Below are 20,812 nucleotides of genomic sequence, written 5' to 3'. Positions count from 1 at the left end.
TAAGAGGAATTTTCTAAGGAGCACTATGAAGGGAGAGATCTGGTTGACTGGGGAAGATCTGAGAAGTTTGAGTATCTGGTAGAAGAGCACAGGTTAGGATGTACTCACCAGTGGTTACCAAAATAACCCACAGCACTTCTCACAGCTTTAACTGTCAGGAAATGGTCAATGTACATCTGATGCCCATGGTTCCTATGGCACATTTGATACCTATGGCATCCCCCTTTCCTTTTAATGTGCAAGGCACAGTCCTGACTTCACCATAAATACCCAACCCACCCTAACTTGTTCTCCTGTGTAAATTACCCTGCACAGGATTCAGGGAACAAAGATTACATATGTTGGAATCCAAATCAGATAGCTACAAGAGTAGGCTTTTAGGATCACATTTTCAAAAGATGCCCTTGAATTTTGGGTGTGGAATGACTGCCCGTGCGTGTTTGTGTGATCAGATTGGCTAGTTAGCCCTGAAGTACCTGTTTTGCAGGCATACATTTGATAACTAGGCAAAAGCAGTTGAGCATGTAAAATTTGCATGAACAAATTTGGACACCTAGCAGAAACTGACTGAACATCTGTGTGTGATCAAGTGTCTATGTGTGTGCATATATGTATATGGAGAACTGTGCATTTTAAGCAACCATCCAAAGGACCAGCCAAACCAGATACCTACTGGATAATGACCTTTTTAACTACAGAACTGGAAACGTGCAGATACCTTAAACTAACAAGAAGTCACCCATTGGTGGCAGTCCATAGAATAGAATAGAATACCATGGTTGGAAGGGACCTCAGGAGGTCATCTAGTCCAACCCACTGCTCAAAGTAGGACCTGTCCCCAATTTTTGCCCCAGATCCCTAAATGGCCCCCTCAAGGATTGAACTCACAACCCTGGGTTTATCAGGCCAATGCTCAAACCACTGAGCTATCCCTCCTCCCCAGGGCAGATCTTACTGGAGAAAGAGAGAGAAGTGGATTAAATATATTGCCAATTAAGACAAAATTTGTTTGGTTAACTTGCAATTACAAATTTGAATTCCTGATGTATCCGTGAGGCATTTCAGTCTTTCCAGCAACATCTTAAACAAGTAAATGACAGGTGGGAGTCTTTCTGCTGGGAGCTCATTTGAGCCTGCATTTCTGTGTATACTGTATGGCCATCTGTGTTATGCAGAGACATACTGAACCAAGCTCATTCTCTGAGATACGTGCACTAAAATGAATAGAATTACACCAGGAGTCAATGTGGCCAGCGATGGTATGGCTATCCTATATTGTAACTGCTGAACCAGTTTTGGTCTTAACCCCAGTTCTGTTCCTAACCTATTTCCCTTCAAAGCCAGACAGAAAAAGTTGTGGGATATTTTCTGCTCTAACCTTTTACTTTCTCAAAGGGGATGTGAAAGATGTGTGAGGTTCCTTTGCAATTGGTTGGGCCCATTGTGATATTGCCACTGTACCACGTTGCAGGCTGATTGACAGAGGTGTTACATCAGGGGTGATTAAACTTTTTGGCGGGCCATGAATACTCACAAAATTGGGGTTGGGGTGCAGGAGAGGGTGCGGGCTCTGGGGTGGGGTTGGGGACGAGGGGTTTGGGGTGCAGGAAGGTGATCTCGGCTGGGATCGAGAATATTGGAGAGTGGCGCTTACCTCAAGTGGCTCCTGGTAGCAGTTGCATGTCCCCTCTCCAGCTCCTACACAGAGGCACGGCTAGATGGTTCTGCACGCTGCCCCATCCGCAGGTACCGCCTCGGCAGCTCCCATTGGAGCACATAGAAGCCGGAGTGGGACCATGTCATGGCTTCCGAGAGCCGCATTTTGCAGCCCCCAACCCAGCGCCCCAGCCAGAGCAGGGCTGAGCCGCATGGTGCTGCCCCAACCCAGCGCCCTGGCCGGAGCGCCAGAGTGGGGCCGAGCCATCTGGTGTGGCTCGTGGGCCAGCTTAAAACAGCTTGTGGGCCGTATCTGGCCCAAGGGCCATAATTTGCCCACCCCTTCCCCTTCACACAGGGGAAGGGAATGAGAATACCAGGCAGCGGCCCTGTCATGAGGCCTCTAACTTTCCCAGGCCATTTGCTTGAGAGAAAGAAAAATAAATGCATTACCACAGAGTTTGTTTCCTGGAATGTTCAGCCCAGCTAGCCATGTATTTTTATTCTGTCACCATGGAAACAAGGTGTAAATATTTGGGTATGGTGTTTTTTTGATAGTTTTTGTAAGTGTATAAAAGGTTTGCAGACCCATCATTTATTTTATTGCATGTTGCACACAGTCTCCCATGCTCTGGATTGCCAGCTCTGGATTCTGAGCGTGGGGGGCCTATTTTAACAGACTGCGGAGAGATTTGTAACTGATTTTAAAAAATAAAAATGCTGGATCATCAACTGTGGAGATGTCTTGTATTTAGCCACAGGCAGTCTTATTACAAACAGTGGCATTGCAGGCTTCCTACCCTGGCACCTACCAACCTGGACCTAGGAAACCCCCCTGGAGGAGAAAAGACATTCATGTCAAGTTCCAGTCAGTCCCTGGCCTTTTCACCAGCAGTTACTGCCAATCACGGCACTGACTGTTCTGATGGACACTTAGCTTGAACTGGGTTGAGACCCCAGCTTTATTTCACACAGGCCACTGCCCGCCCCCCAAGTCTGCAGATGGTCACAACTTCTGGTGGCTGCTGAGCTGGGCTGGAACCAAGGGCAAAGACTATTGTCTGTGAGCTGTAATATTTTTCAAAATGAAACAAGTCTGTCACCATCCAGAAGGCCCACCGGCCCTGCCATCCTGCTTGGACACAAGCTGGCCAATTGTGTCAGCAATACAAATATGTACGCCCCATCTAAATAGAATGAGGAGCTTGGACAGAGGGAAATGAACTGCACAAAGCTCAGCACCATTTACCATCTGTTCAAGAAGGCAGGGTTTTATTTCTCCTATTTCCACTGATGCCTTTTCTTCTCAGCAACTGTTTCTATTAGTCATGTTCTTTCAACAAGTTTTACCTCCTCTAATGAACTTTCTCTTTTGGGTTGGTGCAGAACTCTCACTTTGGCATGCTGCTCTTGAGAGAATAACTGGGACAGGCTTTCACCAGCAGGACACCCACACTGACGAGTCAAACACACCTCAAAACACCTGGGGAGCATTGAGTAAGGCTGTGCACAGGCATTGTGGGGTTGTATAGGGCTCTGGAAATGACAAGCTCTCTAAATCTAATGCAGGCAAAGCTCTGGGTTGCTAGGCAGCAGTCCTAGTGTTTTGGACAAATGATGTTTATTTTATTCTTCTCCCTGTCTCCAGCTCAAAAGGAGCACTGTTTGTTCCAGCAGAGGTGGTGTGTTGAAGGGCCTATCACTCACAATAGCCTCCCGCAGCACACTGGCAATGGGAAGTGTGTTACTAGCTGAAGAGCACAGTCTGGGAGCTCCGGTTACACCCTGTACCTGGGGTATGGCATGAATAGAACCATCTTTGTTACCAGTTTGTGATTCTCATCCGACCTTCCTGTGTCCGCACAGCAGCTGTTTTCAAAAGCAACCTTGTGACACCCATGTATGCCTGTGCCTTCCATGCTGCCTGGCTGTGACTGGATCAGTGCATGCTGGGAAAACCCCATAATGCTTCTGTGTCCAGCAGGTTTGCTGAACGAGCAGCAAGTGGGCCATGCTCCCGCTTGGAAAGCAGGGAGGAGAGAGGGCAGGCCAAACCAGTCATGTGGACACAGTTTGATGTGGGTGTGGAGAATCTACATTGCAAATAACAGTGTCCCACAGGATCCAGGAAGGCAACCACGTGGCAGTCTCTGTCGTGGCCAGGGGCAAGACACTGATGCTGCCATGGCTATGGTTACTAACCATGTAGCCAACATGTTGTGTGTGGACACAAGTGCAATTAGAGTCAATCCTGTCACTAGCTGGTCTCAGACTCAGTGTCAGGGCCCCCAGAGAGCAAATGTTTCAGAAGAACTGAGGTGGCTTTCACTCAGTGGGGCTTGCTGTCAAACACCTCCTCCCGCAAAGACAGTCAAAACAACACAGAGTCCTAGCACTTAGAGCACAGTCACTTCAAGGTCTTGGGTCGTGGCGGGAGGAGACGAGTATTTTAACACCCTTTCCATGCCATTAGTATTTAACATGTTCAATTCATCCAGCTGGTCACAGCAAGGATATCAGATCAGTGTAACCTGACGTGTGAGTAGGGATGGGTGAGGACACAGGGTCTAGCAACTCAGTCATGTGGTTGTTTTGGATAAACATTGAAGTATGGATGCTTCTCTGATTCTCATCTAAGTTTATCTGAATCAAGGCTGCTCAGATCCAGCTAGAGCACTGGACACTAGGGTCTTGCCTACAGTATACAGTTTTGTCCGCAAAAGGCAGCTTTTATCAACAAAACACTGGAGGTGTACACACTACAATACTACTTTTTGTGGCAAAACTCTCCTGTTTTACCAACAAAGTAAAACCACCTCAATGAGAGGCAGACAGCATTTTGCAGTAAAGTTAAAGCAACAAAGCGACACTGCTGTTTGTTATGTCGATGTAACTGGCCTCCCCCAGTATCCCACAATGCCAGCTGTGACTGCTCTGCTCACTGTTTTGAACTCTGCTGCCCTGCAGGCATGCACCCCTCGCTTTTCAAAGCTCTGGGAAACTTTGACATTCCTCAGCATGGAGAGCAACAGGCTGCCCTGCCTGGAGTACAGGGGAGGGGTGGATCATTGGTCTGTGAGCTGATGACACTATGTGGGAGAACGTGGAGGGAATCACAGGACCTTAACGTGGAGTCCTGCTCTCCCTGGAACTAGGAACACAGCGGCAGATAGAGCAGGGGAGACAGGGGAGAGACTGCTGTGCTGTGCAGAGCCAGGGAGGGAGGAGGGGCCTGCTGTGTGTTCGGGGGGGGCATTCTCCCCTCCATCTCAGGATTGTTTGGATTTACAAAGACAGCACAGTGACACACTCACTCTCCCCCAACACACACACTCCCCCCCACACACACACTGTCACACGCTCTCCCCCCCCCCCCACACTTTAGTTGAAAAGCAGCTGGCAATCTAGTAGGATGTCCATGGAATGAGAAACTTGCATCATGTAATGCTGTACCTGCACCACGAGGCATTGCAAACTCAACCCAAAGCACAGTGTGGCCAGTTGCACAGTGGAATAGCTACCCACAGTGCACTGCTCTGTGTGTTGATGGAAGAGCTGGTAGTGTGGATGCGCTTTGCCAACACAAGGAGCATAGTCTGGACATGCAACAGCAGTTTAATTAAAGCGATTGCTGTACGGTGGCATAACTTTTGTTGACAAAACTCTGTCGTGTGGACAAGACCTAGGACCAATAAGCTCTACAGGCCACAGCTCTGTGTAACAGATGAGTGCCAAGGCTCCTGCAAGTCTCCTTTGCATCTCCATGGAGGTACTCAGGATAAGCTTTCTGTCAACTGGCTGCCAAGATGACTCTCAGTAATGCAGTCTAAGACCAACGGGTAAAATCACTAGGGCTTTTTCATAACAAGGATCTTGGGAAGGGAGCAGGGAAAGAGACTGTAGAAGAGGAGACACTTGGCACATAGGAGGGAGTCCAAAACAATGTGGAAGGAGTTTAGCAATGCAGTTGAGTGCTTTCTCAGTTTGGTATCTTTAAGGCAAAGCAGCTACAGACTAAAGCTGGGATTTGGAAAGAGGCAATAGCATGGCTCACAGTGAGTGCCTAGCAAAGAATGCATTGCACAGGCTTGCTACATTGCTACTTGATTAACTCTTGATAAAACTCTGACCGCACAAATCTGGGCAGGGAGTCCTTCTCCATCAGGGCAAAGATCCGCTTCTGAGCCTCATTGAAGCTGCTCACCGATGGCTCCACCAAGTTCTTCATGGTCACAGCTTTAGTGCAGTGGTCTATGTTCACCTGTGATAGGAACACAATAGGAAGTGAACAGGACAAGGACTCAGTGACCTAAGCAAGGGAGTGGGAACCATACTGTGCTATCCAGATACAGATGTGCAAACAGCAAGGTAAGTGATCAAAGCCAGGTTCATTGGGTGCTGGGAGGCACTAGTCCTGACTCCATAGTTCAGGTGGAGCTTTGTTCTGTATCTAAAGAAGGGATTCAACCTCTTACTTCTGTGTGAAAAATAGCATGTACCCTCCCCAGAATTACAACACCGACTCTCTGGGAGTGAAGGAATGTTCTGGGAATTCACACGAAAACCCTTTCATTAGTTTATGATTTAAACTGGGTCATTGATGAAATTTACCATTTTGTTGGTCTTTTCTTTGTCCAGAATGTTGTTAATAATGAAATAATACAGACATGTTAAACTTTCCATATTGATAAATTGATTGAAATCTTGTGCACAGACTGCATCTGGAGAAATCTGGTTGTGATCAGATTAAGTTAATAATAATTATATATAACATCCTTATGATTATGATTAGACAAAGGCAACTCTTTCAAGTGGAGCTATTATGCTATTAGAGGTAACTTTATCAGTCACCACTCTGCCTCTATAGCTAATTTGCATGTAACACTCCTATTCTCTGCAATGACCCAGTGATCTGAGGGAAACTGGACCCATGCTCTTCAAATGTTCCAAGAATGCTAGCTTGGACACCCATGCTGGAAAGGCAAGAGTACAGGGGAGCCCTACAGCACAGAAACACTAGGGCAGGGCTCTCCCCATCTCCCCCTGCACAGAACACCATCACACTGACACATCTCTCTAAACCTGCAAGTTAGGGGGCACATTCAGCAGTGCACTTCAGCTGCTTTGCCCTACTCTGGTGATACAAAGCAGCAGTACTCCCTGTGTAACTGGCTAGTGTGCTCTGACTTCTCTGTGTTGGTTTGGAGCTCTGGGGAATCTGCCCTTAGAAGTTCAACTACAGAAAAATTGTTTAATGTCAATGCTGAATATTATCATCTCCTTGCCAATGCTGCATTGTTCCAGCATTCTCATTTGGGGTTCCCTTTTAAAGTCTGTGTATGCAATTGTAAATAAATTTTCAAAGCTAAGGAAATTCCCAGACAAAACCTACATTAAAAATCATTATCTAATATGGGAGCTCAGACACTAAAATGCCTTCAGCTCAGTTCTACCATCATTGTATGGAGTTGCTGCAGGCAGAGTTAAAGCTGGTAAACTGCGTAGAGGCTGAGAGTGTGGCTGGGTTGATAGTGCACTGGCCTATGACTCAGGATACTTTGGTTCTAGTTCTAGACCTGCTGATTTTAGGCAAGTTACTGCCCCTCTCTGTGTCTCCATTTTCCTATCTGTAAAATGGGATTAATGTTACTGACCTGCTTTGTAAAGCACTATGGGATGGAGAGTGTTAGAATATAGATATTCAGGCCTGCCTGTAAAGGCCTATACTTTAAGAACTCAGGTGTATTTTTATCACTTAGCTAGTTACAGGGGTATAAAAACAAAGAATCAAAATCACAGTCTGCCTATGTATGGGCCTTCTCTCACTAGGATAGTCTGAGGCCTTGTTCTTAGGCTAAGGCCTTTGGCTAAGCAGCAGGGGCAGCCATAAACTGGGAAGCATACAGTCATATAATCACATCCCAAACCAGTCACATTGAAATAAGGTGATATTAGGCTGTTAGGAAGACAATCCTGTCCTCATAGTGCCCATCACCACCAGACAAAGAAACAGATCTTAAGATGGTTAAAGAAAATTTAGTTTGATAGCATTCTATCTGGCAAGAAATCACTTATCAATGATTGTGGTTGTGAAACTCTCATTTCTGTATTGTTTTATCTTTGTGGCCCCCACTTTTCTATTGTTAATCTGTCTGGTTCTCTAATTGTTTCGGTCTGCTGTATAATTAATTTTGATAGGTGTAAGATAATTAGGGTAGTGGGATATAATTGGCTAGAGAATTATGTTACAATATGTTAGGATTGGTTAGTTAAATTTCAGTAAAATGATTGGTTAAGGTATAGCTGAGAATATTACTATATAAACTTGGGTCAAACAGGAAGTGGAAGGGAAATTGGAATCATGCTTGCTGGGGTCCGGAATAGGGAACAGGGACATGGGCAAGGCTCTGTGGCTTCAGAGCTGGGAAGGGGGACACAGAGTAAATGCTCTGCCGTGTCAGAGCTGGGAAGGGGGACACGGGGTAAATGCTCTGGCATCAGAGCTGGAAACAGAACACTGGGGAACAGACTCTCTCAGAGATAAGCCTAACTGGTATGAAAGGCTTTGGACTATGCTTGCTTGGAAACTAACCCCAATAAACATCACATTGTCTGCACTTCGGACTTCTGGTTTTTGCTGCTTGCTGGCTGCATGACAAGAACCAGGGAAGTGGGAGGGAGAAGGGAAAGACCTCTAACAGAGCATGCTAGGTAAGAGCTATGTAATTCTTCCCTTAATGTGTTTAGATTTCCCTTAACTCTGATTATCCTGGTTTTATTATAGTGGCATGGGGAGGCCACTATAGTTAAGGTCCCATCATGACATCTGTTTAAAGTCTGACTGCTCTAAAATCTACATGCTTTGCTATAGTTGGATTCCTTTGCAATTTGGTGTGCCTTTGGGGGCTGTGGGGGAGGGTTAATGACCCAGATTTGGAGCCATTGCAGCTGGAGATCTGGAGATATAAGCCCTAGAAAAACAATTTTAAAAAGAGTTTCTAGGTGGGTTTTGGTTTTGCTGAGAGCTAGAGAGCCAATTATTGATGTGAGGTGGGTCAACATGATCTCAATCTCTTGAGTTTTACCAAAGGTAGTGCTTGGTGCCCGGTAAACCTCGGGGGACCCAAACTGAGAACACATTTTTACATGGCACATGCGACAATACCAAGGTGCAGGAGAGCATTAGTGCCCCAAAGTTGGGGTCATTTGAATTAGTGGTTCCCCCATTACAGGCGACCCCAAAACAGATCTTTTAACTATTCAATGTAAATAGGCCCAGTGGCCTGTGATGGGATGCTAGATGGGGTGGGATCTGAGTTACTACAGATAATTCTTTCCTGGGTATCTGGCTGAATCTTGCCCACATGCTCAGAGTTCAGCTGATCGCCATATTTGGGGTCAGGAAGGAATTTTCCTCCAGAGCAGATTGGAAGAGGCCCTGGGGTTTTTTTGCCTTTCTCTGCAGCATGGGGCACGGGTCACTTGCTGGAGGATTCTCTGCACCTTGAAGTCTTTAAACAATGATTTGAGGACTTCAATAGCTCAGACATAGATGAGAGGTTTATTGCAGGAGTGGGTATGTGCCTGCATTGTGCAGGAGGTCAGACTAGATGATCATAATGGTCCCTTCTGACCTTAATATCTATGAGTCTATGAGTTTCTTCTACAGCCTTGTATTAATAAGCTGTGAGGTACTAATGACTGGATGAATCACAAGCCTCATTGTTATTGATGGCTGTGAACTCCCCCTCCCATTAACATAACTAAGGCTGAGTGAATCACAACCTCCATCTATGACAAAAGGAGTTTTGGACTAAATGGCTGGTGGTTGCTACAATTTGTGAGTCATGGGTGGCAGTTTTATTGTGGGGGGAATAGACATTTGACTGCTTCCTGGGAGGGGAGGGCTATTGGGGGTTGGAGGAGTGGGGGAAATAGTAGGGAAAGGATTTGGGGCTGCAGCGAGGAGAGTCGGGCTATAGGGAGTGGAATAAATGGGGATAGATGGTAGGGTAGGATTGGGGAGAGAGCTTGGGGGCTCAGATGAGGGGGGCCTGGCACCCCCAGCTGTGTCAGCACACTCCAACCCCTCCAAGCTCTGTCAGTACATCCCAACTCCCTGCACTCCAAGCTCTGTCAGTGCACTCCACTACATCTGCACCTCCCCACTGTGCTGGTGCACCCCAAATCCCATAGATTCCAACTCTGCAGCTCTGCCAGTGCACCCCAAGTCCCATGTGCCCCTGGCTCTTCCAATGCACCTCAAAACCTCTGCATCCCCAACTTTTCCAGTGCATCATAACCTTCTGCAGCCCATCCACCCTTCTGCCTTCTACACCCCAATCCCACTGCCCCACAATCTGCCTTCACTCCACAGCTCTGCCAATGCATCCTAACCCCCCCGCACCCTAACCTCCTGCATCCCCAGCTCTGCAAGTGCATCCTAATGATCTTGCATCCCAATACCATTGCTCTGTACCATAGCTGTCCCTTGCTCCAGGCACTCCATGTGGGTTGGGTTATGGGGTAGTGGTGGTAATGGCAATAGAGATGTTTGCATACCAGGGAGTGAGGACTTCAAGGAGATGCATTCCATCCCTGTGGTGTGGAGGGCTGGGTACAGAGACATGGCTGGGGAAGTGTGCCAAAGCAGGTCTGGTGGGACCCTGCCGATGTGTGTGTGTGTGTGTGTGTCTGTGCACACACGTGTGTTGGGGGATGGCTGGTTTAGTATGTTAACTGTGGGACATGATATGAACAACTGCCTAAATAACTACTAACTCCTACCAGCCACATATCTTTTCTTGTTAAAAAAAAAGGAAATTCAATGGGAAAAAACCTACATTGATGAAGGGTTAAGGTTGCCTGGTGGTATGTCGAGAGTGTCATCTGGTATCCTGTAGGTGAGAGTCTCTAAACCTATCCCTAACCCAATCCTGTGGGTTGTAAATGGAGATGAAGCACTCTTACATTTAATCAACTGTGGGATTGGCAGAGGAAAGGTATGTGTGTCAATGGGTCATATTCGGATATTGCTGAGAGAGGGCAGATGTAAAGTTGCATGGGAAACCTTAACTGTTCTTTTCCTGGTTTTCAGAAATTTGAGTTTTGTGCAACTGAGCTTTCTGCCATGGGACAACATATCACCAAGCAACCATAACTATGCATTACTATAGCTTTTTGCCATGGATTAATAATTAGTTTGGGGATAATTGTGACATTGCTGTAATGTTGTTTCCCTTAAATTATCAATACAAATTCTCAACTTTAACATCATTTTATCATAATTTGTGTGTGGGAATATACACAGAGACAAGACATCAGAGGGGCAACTGTGACTTCTCCTCTGCAGCTTCCCAGGCTGTCTTTCCTGCCTTTTCTCACTCTTTGTTTCTTTGGGCCATAGGCTTTCTCCACAAGAAGGAGATAGTGGATTTCCTGCACCTGTCCCAGCACTGCTGGAAGTGATGAGATCCCCCGGATGGAGCTAAGAGATGGAGGGGAATGGTGGAGACAACTCAAGTCTTGTGCTTGGAGAAAGGACAAAGAAAGGGATGCAAAGAAGGAGCAGGTGGTTAGGAGATGGGCCTGCAGCAGCATTTTGAATAGCTGTGAGTGTTAGTTTGGAGGCCTGAGGTCCAAGAGGAAGAAATCATAATAATCAAGGCAGGAGATGCAAGGGGCTTGGACAAGAGATTTGATCCGCTTTATAGACAGGTAAGGCTGGGTATTCCCAGTGTCCTAGGGGCCACAGCAGTGAATTTTAGATACAGCTTGGATGTGTAGATCTGGGTGAGGGCCAGGTCATAGTGGCATGTTGGTTACCAGTGTGAGTGACAGGGAAGCTAGGAATGTAGTCTGGGGTGACAGTGGGGAGAAGGAAGGGTTTGGGGGAAGATGAAGAGCTCCATTTAGGCTGTGTTAGATGTCCCTGAGAAAAGTCAGAGACACAGGTGAGATGTCAGTGTGGATGGAGAAAGACAGACCTGCAGGAGACAGGTAAACTAATGAGTCATCACCATAAAGATAAAGCTGTTGCTGGCGTCACAACATAACTAGATACATGCACATTTCTCAAGTGTTCCTTACCAGTGTAAGCCAGTTCACTAGCTCTAGGGAGGAATGGAAGCTGGTGTGACTGAAGTGCAGCCACCAGGCATGGGGCTCAGTGACCCTTCTCTCTGCAGCAATTCAGAATTGCATGTGGGGAACTGCAGGCTCCTTGGCTGTGCCTCTGGATTGTAGACCAGGTGGTTGGAAACTGCTCCAATTTTTGCACATTTTCTATGGCTCTTCAGGTCTAGACAAGATGCCAGTGTGGCTTTCAAATGAGCACAATGTGAGCAACCTGCTTTGGTGCTATCAGTACTTGTCATGTATCCATCCCTCTCCACATCAGCCACCCTCTGACTGGACTGACCTCTTTAGGTGCCTCCATCTGGATGAACTCCTCATAAATTTTCTTGGCCTTCTCAGCCATCTTGGTGGGGGACTTGATTTTCTTGTATTCTTCACAGGCTATCCAGAACTCAATGTTTTCCTCACTGAACTCAGATCTAAGGAAGCTCCTGAATCTGGCAAGCCCATCTGCTCAGAGAGAAAATTGGGAAAGGCTCCTCTCAACATCACACTTTCCAGTACAATCAGCTGGAAGAAATGAATTTGACATGGCTGGGGCAGTTTGGGAGTGGAGGGGAAATGGAGCCATCCCAGACCATGCACATCCAGCTCTGCCAGACCCAACCTTTGTTCAAGGTGTTTGCATTGACAATGTGAGATCATATCACCATGTTATGACACGGCACAGAGCAAAGACCATGCCGTGCTGACCTGTGAGGCTGTGTCTGATCGCAGTGATCCCTTCATGCAATTAGCACTGCAGAACCCATCAGGTGTTCAATTTCAAGTTCTCTGTACATTGTGTGCAATTCCAAAATCCAAACCCAATCTTCTCTCACCTCACTAATAAGCTCTTTTCAGTTACAGACATGTTTAGGTCCTCAGCAAACAAGCCCAGCATTGTTCAGGTGCTTGACTTTGGCAATCCTGTTCTGGGACACCCTGAGCCCTGGGGAAATGGCACATCTGAACCCAGACCCAGATCTGAATTTCCTATCTGCCTCTTGTCTCTGCAAGGGCCCAAATCAACAACCAAACTCATAGACTTTAAGGTCAGAAGGGACCATCATGATCATCTAGTCTGACTTCCTGCACATTGCAGGCCACAGAACCTCACCCACTCCTAACCTCTGGCTGAGTTACTGATATCCTCACTGTTCTCTGGGTTGTCAGTAGTTTGGCTCAGGCTTCCAAATCTACATGGAAATCATATGGAAAGTCTCTGGAATGTATTCCAGACTCCAATGATTCCATCCCAGCTTTCACAGCTAACTGTATCAGTTAGAAGGTGAAGACACTGGCTGAACCTGCCAGTACTCACAGCCTTCCATTCCATTGTACATGCTCTGGGTTGCTCCAGAACCAGCCTTGTGATTGTGATTGGTGTTTAGATCAGCACAACCTTATTACATAGCTGAATGAAAAACAGGCAGTGGTGGTGTACCAGGACTCATCATTACAGGAGGGAAAGGGAGTGTGGAGGGGAAATGCTGACAATGTGTCCTAGTGGTTGGGACTCAGGATCTAAAATAATATGTCCTGAGAATTCCAGTATTGTTTGGTATCCCTGTTACCCTTATATACATAACCTAAAATCCTTACTTGAAGTCAAGCTCAAACAAACATTGTGCTATGTACAGTCAGCAGGCAGCCATCCTGCAGTCATGCTAACGGGACAGTGCTTATCTGCTTCCAGGAGCAGCGGTTAGTGGAGTTCCCTCCTGCATGTCCCATGTCCGGGGGTGTGGAGGAGCTGCAGGGAGCAGCATGGATGTACCATAATGCATTTGGGGGGAAGGAGCCTGCTTGTGCAAGTCTGTGCTTGATTCACAGGGAAAGAGAGGAAGAGAGATGGTACAAGAGTGGAAAGAACATAAGTATATATGGGGAGGGGTCAGAAGGTTCCCTTTGTGCCCCGGGCTGGCAGTGCTGTGGGGTGTGGTTGGGCATTCCCCTCTTGCCCCTGGCTGACAGTGCTGTAGGGTGGGGTTGGGCATTCCCCTCGTGCCCCTGGCTGGCAGTGCTGTAGGATGGGATTCTCCTCGTGTGCCTGGCTAGCAACTCTGTGGGGTGGAGTTCCCCTCATGTGCCTAGCTGGCAGTGCTGTGGGGTGGGGGGGTTTCCTCTCATGCCCTTGGCGTAGGTAGTATCTACACTCAAAGTGATATAGTGTGCCACTGTAGCGTTTCAAGTGTAGACAAACTATTACAAATAGCATAAGGGAATATCTGGGCTGAACTGGCCCCATGACAGTCCAAGAGAACTTTGTCACTGACTTCAATGGATCCACACAGCGTGGATCATTTTCTCTGGATCTGTAAAGAGGGCCATGAAGCTTACCCACTAATGCATTTCTGTTGCATTCCACAAACTTGTATAGAAAGCCCATCATCTAAACCAGCATCACTGACCAGGGCACTGGGAGGATGGAAGAGTAAGGAACCAGTACATAAGAATGGCCAACTGAGTCAGACTAATGGTCTATCTAGCTCAATATCTTGTCTTCTAACAGTGACCAGTGCCAGATGCTTCAGAGGGAATGAACAGAACAGGTATCATCAAGTGATGATTCCCAGCTTCTGGCAAACAGAGGCTAGGGACACCATCCCTGCCCATCCTGGCTAATAGCCATTGATGGACCTATCCTCCAGGAACTTATCTAGTTCTCTTTTGAACCCTATTATAGTCTTGGCCTTCACAACATCCTCTGGCAAAGAGTTCCCCAGGTTAACTGCATTGTGTGAAGAAATACTTCCTTTTGTTTGTTTTAAACCTGCTGCCTTTTAATTTCACTGGGTTTTTGTGTTATGAGAAGGAGGAGTAAATAACACTTCCTTATTTACTTTCTCAACACCAGTCATGATTTTATAGACCTCTATTATATCCTCCCTTAATCATCTTTTTTCCAGGCTGAAAAGTCCCAGTCATATTAATCTCTCCTCATACGGAAGCTGAACATTTTTGTTACCTTTTCCAATTCCAATATATCTTTTTTTGAGATGGGGCGACCCTATCTGCACACAGTATTCAAGAGGTGGGTGTACCATGGTTTATATGGAGGCAATATGATATTTTCTGACTTATTATGTATCCCCTTCCTAATGATTCCCAACATTCTGTTAGCTTTTTTGACTGCCATTGCACATTGAGCAGATATTTTCAGAGAACTATTTATGATGATTTCAAGATCTATTTCTTGAGTGGTAACAACTAATTTAGATCCCATCATTTTATATGTACAGTTATAATTATGTTTTCCATTGTGCATTACTTTGCATTTATCAACATTGAATTTCATCTACCATTTTGTTGCCCAGTCACCCAGTTTTGTGAGATTCCTTTGCAATTCTTTGCAGTCTGCTTTGGACTTAACTATCTTGAGTAATTTTGTATCATCTAAAATTTTTACCACCTCACTGTTTAAACCTCTTTCCAGATCATATATGAATATGTTGAACAGTACTGGTCCCAGTACAGATCCCTAGAGGACACCACTATTTACCTCTCTTCATTCTGAAAACCGACCATTTATTCCTACCTTTTGTTTCCTGTCTTTTAACCAGTTACTGATCCATGAGAGGACCTTCCCTCTTCTCCCATGACAACTTACTTTGCTTAAGAGCCTTTGGTGAGGGACCATGTCAAAGGCTTTCTGAAAATCTAAGTACACTATATCCACTGGATCACCCTCGTCCACATGCTTGTTGACCCCCAGTAAAGAAGTATTAGTAAATCTAGTAGATTGGTGCAGCATGATTTCCCTTTACAAAAACCATGTAACTTTTTTCCAACAAATTATATTCATCTATGTGTCTAATAATTTTGCGCTAATTCTGGGCATCAGACTTTACCACAGAAGCTGATAGGTGACCAGTCCCGGACTTGCTCTCCCCAGGTAACAAAGATAGAGAATGCACCGACAGAATGGGGGTGCTGGAACAAATGGACACAGGAAAGAACAGAACTGCATGGTGCATAGCCAAGAGGGCTCAGAATTTAGGAGCTTCTAGAAATGCATTCCATCTATTACTAAGGAAGGCTATTTTTCTAAAGAGCAGCTATTCAGCTGTCATTTACAGATGATTGGAATTCCATCTTCCCAAAGGAAAATGTTGACAAAAATTGCTGAAATTCCCCCCCATACACACACACACACACACATTTTCACTGAAATATTTTGGCCCAAATCTCTACATTTTCTTTTTTTGACAAAAAGTTAAATTTTCCTGCAGAAACTGTTCATGAAAATAATGTTATCCTGTCCAAACAATGCCGTAACTTGCTGTTTCCAGGGGTTCTGAGGCAGTGACCACTGTGATCCTTTCTGGCTGTGGAATCCATGAATCTTTGACTCAGTAACCATCAGAGAGAATGCACCTACCTCATCCAATCACTAACTCACCTGTGCCCAGCGGAGGTGAGATGGGATTGCAGAGCACAGGACGCATCACTGGAGGGGAGATGTGAGAGACAGCCACAGTGACCCTTTCACTCAGCAGAGGGGCGTGACAGAGGCCTCTGCTCCCTAGTCTTAGCTGTACCTGGGAGTAGAAGGTGATGGGAGGCAGGAGGGGAAGGGGATTGGCTCAAACAAGAACAAGGAGCTGCTGCCCCAGAGGCAGAGGATGCAGGCTACCTAGGGTGATAGGATCTGTGGGAAGGGGCCAGTGATGTTACCTTTTTGGGCAGGGAGCTGGGGGGTATTGGAGCTGCATCTGACACTGAGGAGTGGGAGGGAAACGTTCAGCAAAGAAAAGGGCAAGGAAAGAATTGCCAAACCTGGGCAAGGAGGCCTGCTGGGGACAAGCTGTCTGGGCATGGGGAGAGATGTCCATGGACAACCCAGCACAACTTCAGGGCAAGAGAACTCTCTGAGACTCTGAACTATGAAACCCCGTGTGGATGAGCCTGGAGACTGGGAAAGGGAAATCTAAGGTTCCCCATCCCCACTGCTGCTGCTGCTCTGGGAGCATGTCATAAGAGCCATCAGACCCTGTTTGTATCCCCAGATCCCTTACCACTTACATCACTGCAGTGGGGTTCAGTGAGACCCACCAGAACTGCATGGAGTACTGAATATACTGACATCACTGCATGAATAGCCACCTGTAATTAAATGTTCATTGAAAGGCCATTTGCTTCTCCACCCATTAGCCCCAGCTCTGCAGTGCCACAGCACACTTCTCTGGCAACAGAACACCCGCTCTCACACCCATCACACACACAGCACAAGTTGTCTCTATTCCCTGGCTGAAAGCTCATGCAAGACTGAGAGCAGGGCATGCAGGAGGGAATGGGGACCTTCCCCAGCTTGTTGACAGTCCTGCTCCCTTTTGGGACCAGCAGAAATGCTAGCCCTAAGCAGTGGCAGGGCCCTCTCCTGTACCATACCCCAGACCTATCAAGCCCCCAGCAGGCTGGTGTTAAAGGGAATCACAAGGGACGGGTCACTGCTTTATGCCAGTGGGAACATTTCACACTCTGGGCATCTCTGTTCTCACTGCAGGGGCACAGGGAACTTACAAGCATTTTGCAGGAGCTTCTCCAGGGACTCACGCCACTGCAAAGCCTCATCTGGTGAGGTCCTAGAGGGAAAGAAAACCATAGACTGAAATTGTGACAGCACATCATCAATGAAAACATAGTAGCACTGAGAACACTTCACAAGCCTTATCACCCCCTTTTACAGAGGGGAAACAGAGGCACAGAACAATGAAGTGACCAGTCCAAGGGCACACTGCAAGTCAGTGGCAGAGACAGGAACAGAACCTAGAAGTTTTGACAAGGCATTAACCACTAAGCATATGACTCTCCTCCTGGAGATGCATACAAATATAACCAGTCTCCTTGAGAGCCAGCTGGAGTTTGTATTGGGAAATAGAGGTGTCTTTTCCCCACACACTGACAAAAAGGAAAATCCAAACCAGCAGGTGTGAGGTAAATCTGTGCAGGAAATACATGGCACAGAGCAGAAAATTGCCTGCAGAAACAGGGAGCATCCATTGCCCTCTCCCCCTGCTCATCTGCCCCGCTGCAGTCTGGGACTGTGCCTGGCCCTGGGACTGGTTGCTGCTGGGAATCAGGGTGTTGTGAGGGTGCAGGGAATAGCTGGATGCTCCTTGGAGCATAGGAGATGCTCCAAGGAGAGCTGTTCCTCAGATATAAACAGCAGCAACAACCTCAATCTGTTTATCAGCATTAAATTGGTGGAGTGAGTCTTGAAGATACTGAGGGTCAGTCATCCCTGACATGGCAGAGCCCAGTGCAAGGACTGAGATGGAGGCTTGTGCTCCCCCCACATCCTGGGGCTTCAAAACCCATGGTGCAGCCACCCTGAGGGCCGCGCTGACTAATTGCAATGACCTATATGGTCTGTAGCAGTGCCACAGAATAGTTGGGGCAGAGCCTAGCCCTTTTATGCCCCCTTCTACTCCTGACCTTTCACAGGGGTTCTGTGTATTGTGGGGGTTTTCCCCTTCAGTTTGCAGAGGCTGGTAACTGGCAGTGTGCAACAAGGGAGGCTGGGGAAGACGCATAAAGAAATGGAAGCTCAGGTGATCTTCAGTGGGATTCTACATGTCTCTAGAGGAGGAGAACAAAGGCAAGACAAGATTATGATGATCAACAGATGGCTCAGGCAGTGGGTCTATAAGGAGGGCTTTGGAATGTTCGACCACGGGGAATCATTCATGGACAGGACTTTTCTCATGGGCTGGACTCCACCTGAGTAGGGACGGAAATAGACAAGCACCATCCTCCAAAGACTTATCTTGGCAGTTGCTACTCCCAGTTGCTGGAGTGCAGTGTGGTGCTGGGCACTATCTTGCCTGTGCCCTCAATGCCCTCCCTCAATGGCACCCAGGCAGTTAGGAGGAAAAGGGGTATGCTGTCTGACAGGGCTGTAGAGAGGTGAGGAGTGGGTAGGATGGGGCAGCGTTACTGGCCTATGGTAATTGTCCTGCTCTACTTGGCACTGGTGAGGACTCGGCTGGACTACTGTGTGTAGTTCTGGGCACCACATTTCAGGAAAAAATGGAGACAAATTGGAGACAGTCCAGAGGACAGCAACAAAGATGATAAAATGTTTAGAAAACCTGGCCTATGAGGAAAGGTTAGAAAACCTGGGCATGTTCAGTTGTGAGAAAAAAAGACTGAGGGGGAACTTGATAACAGTCTTCCAATATGTTAAGGGCTATTCTAAAGAGGGTTGTGATCAATTATTCCCCATGTCCACTGAAAGTAGGGCAAGAAGTAATGGGTTGTATCTGCAGCCAGATTTACATTAGCTATTAGAAAAATCTTTCTAACTATAAGGGTAGTTAAGCTCTGGAATAGGCTCCAAGGGAGATTGTGGAATTTCCGTCATTGGAAGTTTTTATGAACAGAATGAACAAACACCTGTCAAGGGTGGTCGAGGTTTACTTCAGTGCAGGGGACTGGACTTGATGACCTCTCGAGGTCTCTTCCAGCTCTACATTTCTATGATTCTATAGGGGATCATCATTGTGTGGGGGAGTTTCTAGTGGGTTTCCTCATGGATCAATTCTAGGCATGGCACTATTAAACATTTTTGTCAGTGATCTGGAAGTAGATGTAAAATCACTACTGATGTTTGCAGATGACACAAGGATTAGAGGAATGATAAAATAATGATGAGATAGGGCAACCGTACAGAATCTCTTGGTAAGCTGGGCCCCTCCAAATGTATTAATATGTGTTGTAACACAGCAAAATGTAAGGTCATACATCTAGGAATAAGGACTGTAGGCCATACCTACAGAATGGGGGATTGTGTCTGGGAAAGCAGTGACTCTGAAAAGGATTTAGGGTTCATAGTAGACAAGTAACTCAACATGAGTTCCCAGAGCAATGCTGTGACAAAAAAGGCAAATGTGATCCTTGGATGTATAAACAGGAGAGTAGTGAGCAGGAGTAGGATGATGATTTTCTCATTGTATGCGGCATTTATGAGTGGTACTGGAATACTGCATCCAGTTCTGGCGTCCACATTTTAAAAAGGATGATGAAGAATTGGAGTGAGTGCAGAAAAGAGACACAAAAATGATTCACTGGCTACAGAAAATGCCAGACTGTGAGACATGCAATCTGTTTAGCTTATCGAAAAGAAGATGTCAAGGTTACTTTATTACAGTGTATATGTATTATAATGTGGAGAAAATACCAGGTGCTAATGGACTCTATAATCAAGTGGAGAAAGGCAGAACAAGAACCAATGGCTGGAAGTTAAAGCCAGACAAATTCAAATGAGAAATAAGGAACACATTTTTAATAGTGAGGGTGATTAACCATTGGAACAAACTATCAAGGGAGGTGGTGGATTCTCCATCTCTTGATGGCTTCAAATCCAGACTGGATTCCTCTCTGGAAGAGGCTTTAATCTGGGCTCAACACAAGGGTAACTGGGTGAAATTCTCTGGCCTGTGCTATACAGGAGGTCCAAATAAATGGTTTTGAAGTCTCTTCTGCCTTAAAATGTATGAATCTATAACAACTTGGTTATCAAATGGTATCACAAAAAGGAAGAGTTAAGCTTTATGAGTGCATTAATTCAAGATTTGCAGACTTTAACATTTGTTTAACATTGATAAAGGTAATAGTGTTGATGTAATATACTTAGATTTCTATAAAGTATTTGACTTGGTATTGCATGCTATTTTGATTAAAAAATTAGAATGATATAAAATTAACCTGGCCCACATAAATGGATACAAAGTTGGCTAACTGATAAATGGCTCAAAATATAATGGTAAATGGGGAATCATCGTCAAATGGGTGTGTTTCTAGTGGGGTCCTGCAGGGATTGGTTTTGCCAGCGGTCCTTAAAATGTGAGGTGCGCCTCCCTAGGGAAGCACAAAGGAATGTCTGGGGGAGCATGGCAGGCCCAGGACAGCCTCCTGGGGGTCAGGGAGGGAGCACTACCCAGCCCTGTTCTGCCCCAAATTTCACTCTGGCCCTGGCCCCAGTCCCTGCCACCCGGACACTAAAAGTCCAGTTATCCATAGTAACTGGCCTCTG

At 46.3% G+C, this 20,812-nt stretch overlaps 1 protein-coding gene and 1 long non-coding RNA gene across 2 annotated transcripts in view; one reads left to right on the top strand and one right to left on the bottom strand.

Annotated features, from left to right (window-relative positions):
• Positions 1 to 2,220: 2,220 nt before the first annotated feature.
• Positions 2,221 to 20,812, bottom strand: part of LOC119860146 (regulator of G-protein signaling 5-like) — a 61,225-nt gene continuing 42,633 nt past the window's right edge. The window contains exons 3-5 of the mRNA XM_038413469.2: positions 17,299 to 17,360; positions 12,077 to 12,243; positions 2,221 to 5,917 (exon numbers count right to left, since the gene is read on the bottom strand). Of these exons, the coding sequence (XP_038269397.1) occupies positions 5,756 to 5,917; positions 12,077 to 12,243; positions 17,299 to 17,360 (391 nt within the window). The 3' untranslated portion in view covers positions 2,221 to 5,755. The remainder of the gene's footprint in view (positions 5,918 to 12,076; positions 12,244 to 17,298; positions 17,361 to 20,812) is intronic.
• The window catches only part of LOC122455479, a 31,332-nt gene continuing 15,158 nt past the window's right edge, over positions 4,639 to 20,812 (top strand). Inside the window, exon 1 of the long non-coding RNA XR_006273700.1 lies at positions 4,639 to 4,749. This is a non-coding gene — a long non-coding RNA (uncharacterized LOC122455479). The remainder of the gene's footprint in view (positions 4,750 to 20,812) is intronic.

Source organism: Dermochelys coriacea, chromosome 8 (assembly GCF_009764565.3).
Source record: "Dermochelys coriacea isolate rDerCor1 chromosome 8, rDerCor1.pri.v4, whole genome shotgun sequence".
In the NCBI taxonomy this organism is placed as follows: Eukaryota; Metazoa; Chordata; order Testudines; family Dermochelyidae; genus Dermochelys; species Dermochelys coriacea.
This window is presented reverse-complemented; position numbering and strand designations above follow the sequence as displayed.